This window comes from Haplochromis burtoni, unplaced genomic scaffold, assembly GCF_018398535.1.
Source record: "Haplochromis burtoni strain Fernald_Lab_line unplaced genomic scaffold, NCSU_Asbu1 Contig_65, whole genome shotgun sequence".
NCBI classification, from domain to species: domain Eukaryota; kingdom Metazoa; phylum Chordata; class Actinopteri; order Cichliformes; family Cichlidae; genus Haplochromis; species Haplochromis burtoni.
This window is the reverse complement of record NW_024582426.1, coordinates 1,553,635-1,559,413: the sequence shown is the minus strand read 5'-3', so window position 1 is coordinate 1,559,413 and position 5,779 is coordinate 1,553,635. Positions and strand designations below refer to the sequence as shown.

The following is a 5,779-nucleotide window of genomic DNA, read 5'->3' as shown; positions in this document are numbered from 1 at the left end:
CACACACACACACATACACGTTCTTGTTTCTTCGCTCCAAGTCTGATTACTCATTATTGATTGCTCCACGCTGGCTTGTCTATTTTCTTTGTGCACCCCTGTGGATTAAACTCAGAGGAAGTAGTCAGGGGGTGGGGAAGGTGGGTTGCTGGTGTGGGTCGGCTGGGCGTCACCACCGGTACCATGGTTTGTGCTGAGCAACTTCTCATAGCGAGCCTTGTAGGCGTCTCTCTCCCTCAGCACTCGAGTCAGCTCGCACTGTAGCTGTTCCAACTGATGACAAAGGAGTAGAAAGATTGTAATTTATCTGCGCTTCGCTGAGCTAAAGTGCAAAGATGCTCACTTGGAGTGCATTATTTATTCTATCTGCAGAGTGTGTCAGCAGTTATGTCAGATGCTGCATGTTTTTGCTGTCCTCACCTACTTTAAAACCAGAATTTCCCATTAAAAAGCTGGCTGATATTAATGATTAATGCCAGTGTAGAAAAAGAGGCAAAATCTCAGGTTTGACACTTATGAAAAGAAATTGAAGACTGTGTACCTGCTGGGTAAGCAAATGTTTCTCAGACTCCAGAGCGTGCCTGTGCTGTAAACGCTTGTAGCGGCAGGACTGGGCATAGCCTCGGTTCTTTAGCGTGCGGCGTTTCTGCTTCAAGCGCACCACCTCGTCCTTGCTCACTCCACGCAGGTGTCGGTTCAACTCGCGCACTGACAAGCTCACCAGCTGCTCATCAGAGAAACGCTCGTTCGCCCCGCACTGAGGAACAGATGGAGACGACACACATAAAGAATATGCTGTTTCTCACCATTAATTGGCAACAAGACACATGCAGGAAATTATGGGAGGGTGTGCAGGGTGTGAAGTTGGTTCTGGCAAAGCTTTAGATTCATATATGGCATGAATGGTGTACACATGATGTGTCAAACTGAGTGTGCGTGTGTGGTGTGTGAGTGTGCCTGGCTGTCAGGGGGCACATTCTGGCACCACATGTCTATAATCTGTCATGTAATCTGACTAAGTGTGGGAGACAGTTATCAGGATTACCCACAGCAATAATAGCAGATATTATCATAAGCTCACACTGTGTTCCATATAGAGATCCACCCAGACATCTTGATCAACCAGAACACAGATTACAAAGTTTATTTACCTTTTACATGCAGAGCAGAATATTCACAACTGAGTTATTAATAAGATACTAATGTAGTTTTAAGCAGAAATACTTATCGATAAACATTTTTCTTCCTGAGGACACCAATAACAGGCCGGCTGTATATACAGTTAATGAATGAAGGGATGCACCACCCATGAGCTTCTATGCCTTTGCTTCTATTTATTCCCCATTATTTGTAACGAAAACTGAGAAATTATTACAAAGTAATTAGAAAAAGTGGCTTAACTTTTTTTTTTTTTTTTAGGTCTTTCAAGATTTAGTCACCACCAAACTGGCATCACATAACAATCTGCAACATTGAGCCAAAATCTTGGTGCATCCTTTATTGTAATAATGCAAATTTACAGTATACCTTTTAAAATACTAACATTTAGAGATTTACAGATGTCAGATTATAACTAAATTAAATTACAGAATACCTGCAGCTGCTAAACTGTTTTGGGAAAAAATGTTCCCAAATTTTCCCTTAGGTAAAGATTTATCTTCCCTTATTGTTGCCATGTGGAAAACAATCCTTAAAGTGATACTTCAGATAGACAAAGACATTAATAACCATGTTGTAATGGCCTAATCCTAATCCTTTGCTGGACCATCGCTCCCTCCTTCTGCCCAGCCTTTTAATGCGACTGTTTTCTCGCTTCACGTCTTTTCCCTCCAGGAATTTCTCATGGTTTACTGATTAACGCTTCCTGCTGAATATTATAATCATAATGAGGCCCTCTCTTCAATTCTGGATAGATTTGTACCTGATTGGTTTGTGGGTGGTGATGATGGTGATGGTTGCCATGCATGGGGTGGTGCGGGTGATGCTGATGATGGTGATGCTGGTGGTGATGCTGGTGGTGATGAAGGCGGCCCTGGGGGCTGAGGGGTTGGGGGTATGGAGCAGAAGCAGGGTTAGTGTTGGGGAGGGAGGGAGGGCCTGATGAGAGGAAGACGAGTGGGCGATGGCAGATGTCTGCTGCTTTGGCGCAGGAGATGTCACCTCCGCTGTCGCTGCTTGAGTCTCCCAGGTTGCTGCTTGAACTCTGAGAAAGACCTGGGAACTGAAAAGAGGAAGTGCAAATGATGAAGGGAGAGAGAAGTATAAAGTCAGTTGTTTAGTGGGTATATGTATAATGAATAATAACACTGACATAGCATAAGAAATTCTTACCTGTGAGCTAACAGCTGCTGCAGCTGAGTTCAGTAGAGCCTCCACAGCATCCTCACACCCCAGGAAGCCATTCACCTGCCCTCTCTCTCGGTCCACTCTCTCTGGTACCCCTCCCAAGGCTCCCAGCAAAGTGGCGGGCCCCGTCACCTCACCTCCAAACTGTTGCTGCAGTGCGGCCAGCCAGATCAGGTCCTCCAGAGAGGCTGGGGTCGGACCTTGAGGGCCGCCGTGGGCTGGACTGCCTTCCACGTTCCCCTGAGAGCCGGAGCTGATGTTGGAAGTGAGACTGTTGGGTATGGAGAGGGGAAAGGAGATGGAGGAGGACGATGAAGAGAGAGAAGAAGAGCCCGAAGGGGGTGGGTGGGCATCGCTGAATGTGGGCGAAGGTGGCAGTGAGTTGTAAGGGCTGGAGCTCAAGCTGGAGTCCTGTGGTGGGTGGCTGGTGTACGGAGAGCTGGAGGGGTCATGGGTACCAGATTTAGGGTACGCACATGGAGGAGGGAGCGGAGGAGTGTCAGATTTGACCTCAAACTTGAGAAGGTCAAAGTCGTTTAGGTATTCCATGGCCAAAGGGCTTGGGGGGAGGGAAGGCATGGGGAGGGAAGGAGAGGACATGATGTTTGTCGCTGCTGCTGCTGGCGGGAGCTTCAACAGGGTTTTTACGTGTGTCAGGATTGTTGAAAAGTCCAGTCCTCTGACTCAGTGCAGTTCATAGACAGCGGCAGTGGTGATGTCAGAAAGTCCACTGGTTGGTGAGTTTCTTTTGTGAGAAACTGTATGTCCCCTTTTCCTTGTCTCTGTTTCTTTTGTCCTGAAGAAACAAAAAGGGAAAAAAGGGTTTGGATGGAAGGGATAAGAGTAATGGGTGGTTGATGTTGTCTATAAAGAGCTGATAAGCTGTAATTAATGTTACTAATTTTGTGCAGCATAGATTTAGCACTCATAATTAATTAAAAGAAAGCTAAGAAATGATGCATCGAACCAGAAATATGTGTTTTTTATTTAACTTCACTCGTTCTTTTTCCTTATTAAAACTGGAAGCCTACATTACCCATAATAAAAGCTGACAATGATCTTTGAGGTGTGTTGTGTTGCAGGCCTTAGGCTGCAGAGGAGTGGTAAGCTCACATACATCTACATCCAGATTATTTTCATTTGAACTTAATTTCCAGCCTTGAATTTAAATTAGATATTGCACTACTCCTTTAAGTACTTCCCAAGCTCTGTCAGCTCATTCATGAATACATCTAAAGACCCCCTTTAATTTAACCATTTCAGTTTGACGGAAATATATATATATATATATTCCAGTCAAACTGATTCTATCATGAAATGCCTTAAAAAAAAGGATCAGTTAGAAATGGGTAAACATCAAGGTAGGCTGTGTTTGTATATTAACACACGAATCTGCAGCACACACCTCTTGCATCCCACACATGTAAGCAGTCTGTGTACATAAAAAACACAAAGTTTCGTGCACTTTAAAAGTGCATTTCCTCTCTTGTAATTATATCAGTACTGAGCGTCACATTTCTTCTTTTTAAGATCTCCTGGCTAAATGAAGAAACTGAATAAAATGTGCTGTCAGATGCCTTTTGACAACATCTTCTTCTGCATGTCAGGTTTTGCATTTGGAATACTTCCATGTAGAAATACTTTCCAGGTTGCTCAGGAAATGCAATATATCTAGAAACATCCGCTCGCTGAACTCATAAGCAGTTGAAGCAGAGGAATTCACAGGCTTAATCATTTTTGACAGAAAGATCCACAGGTCTCAGAGAGCAAATCCAATTATCGAGCACTTCAGACTTTAATCCAGAGGCCACGACTTTCCAAAATTCTATACAGCTGTAAATTTACTTTTAGCAAAAATTGATAACAAGTTAAAAGTAACATATCAAGATAGTAAAATGTGACCTTTTTTATGCATTTGCTGTCAAATTCATGTTCAAAAACTCGTTTTACACAAAAAAAGAGTTACATGACAATATTTTAGAGTAACTTATAGAAAGTCTGAGACGATAAATGAGTTAAATATTAACATAATAAGTCAAAACATTCAAAAACAAATGAAGAGGCTAAAAGTAGTGTCCTCACAATATAACTGAAAAGTTCAACACTTCCATTATGCTACAGGGGTAAGTGCATCAAAGAAAGCTGCAAGTGGTTTCCGCCAATACTAATTACACTCCTTCAGATTTAATAGTTGTTATTAATAAAATGAACACCTAATTAAAAAAGTCCACCTTTGACTAGTGCCTCTGCTTCACTGCTCATTACTTTCACCCCCTGTGGCTCAAAATGGATTGTAAAAGAAAGCAAACAGTGACAGGGCTCCATGGAGGCCTCAGTCTGGCTCCGGACCAGAGTTACAGCAAAAACACACACATGACAGAAAAAGTAGAGTGAAAGCAGGCCGAGATAAAGGCCCGGTGTGAGAGACGGTCAAACAGGCAAAGTGACTGAAAAGATCTTACCGTCGGTCATAGAGAAGAAGGATGGTTACGAGCTCTTGTCAACGTCCCCACTGAACACACACACAAACACAAATAATCGACTGACTGGTTGACTGACACGTTTGGAAAGAGACACAGAGGAAACAGCGTGTGTGTGTGCATGTGCGTGCGCATGTGAGTGTGTATAGCACTCTGCTACTGAGTGCCACTGCCCCCTTTCTTTCTGTCCACTCTGCTGCAAATCCCTGTTTGCAGCAATCCCCTCCTCTCTCTCTCTCTCTCCGTCTCTCCCCTCCACATCCCTCTCTCATAGTTCACAGGCATGTTCACGCTCTCTGGCAAAGTCTCCCCCGCTTCACTCTGTCACCCCATCTCATATTTTGTACTCCTGTTTCTTTTTCTCTTCTTGTTTTACACGTTTCTGTTTCCTTGCATACACCCCACACACATACCTCCAAATTTCCAACTCTCTCCTTTGATGCGACATAAAATTTCTTGCAAAAGAAGCAAAAACACTTCATACATGCACCGCTTCCTTCATCAACTACATTTCAAAACTGTTGTTCTGCAAAACAAGTATCGCTGACACTTCATGAAAGTTTACTCAACTATCTCTGAATATTTATCTCTTGGACATAACAACTTTAACAATTGTGTTGCTGCAAGTTGGACTGTAGGCTCTGTGCTGCCTCACAGTGGATAGTCACATATACTGAACTGAAAATGAGTCAAGAGCAGCTCTGCTTTAACGCTAAAATGCTGTTAAATATTGAACCTGTGAGTTGTTACAGTCAACCAGGTTAAAGACAAAGTTTTAAAAACTCTCTAACCCACAGACCCTGTCACTGTAATCACATAAGGTCAAATGAGTCTAAAACCATACACTTATTGTGTTGTTTTTCCATCTGATTGGTGCCTTTTTGTTCAAATGTTTCACTGCAATGGAAGATGCTTTAAAAAGAAGAAGCTGTAGAGTATTACTATTAAGGTCA

The 5,779-nt window shown here is 43.0% G+C and overlaps 1 protein-coding gene across 1 annotated transcript; it reads right to left on the bottom strand.

The window, feature by feature from the left end:
- Window positions 1-8: 8 nt before the first annotated feature.
- Window positions 9-4,995, bottom strand: nrl (neural retina leucine zipper). The gene is made up of 5 exons (XM_005923287.2): window positions 4,809-4,995; window positions 2,332-3,142; window positions 1,922-2,221; window positions 542-757; window positions 9-273 (listed from the first exon to the last, which is right to left on the bottom strand). The coding sequence occupies exons 2-5, from the start codon at window positions 2,944-2,946 to the stop codon at window positions 112-114; spliced, it is 1,293 nt and encodes a 430-aa protein (XP_005923349.1). The 5' UTR covers window positions 2,947-3,142; window positions 4,809-4,995; the 3' UTR covers window positions 9-111.
- Window positions 4,996-5,779: the final 784 nt, after the last annotated feature.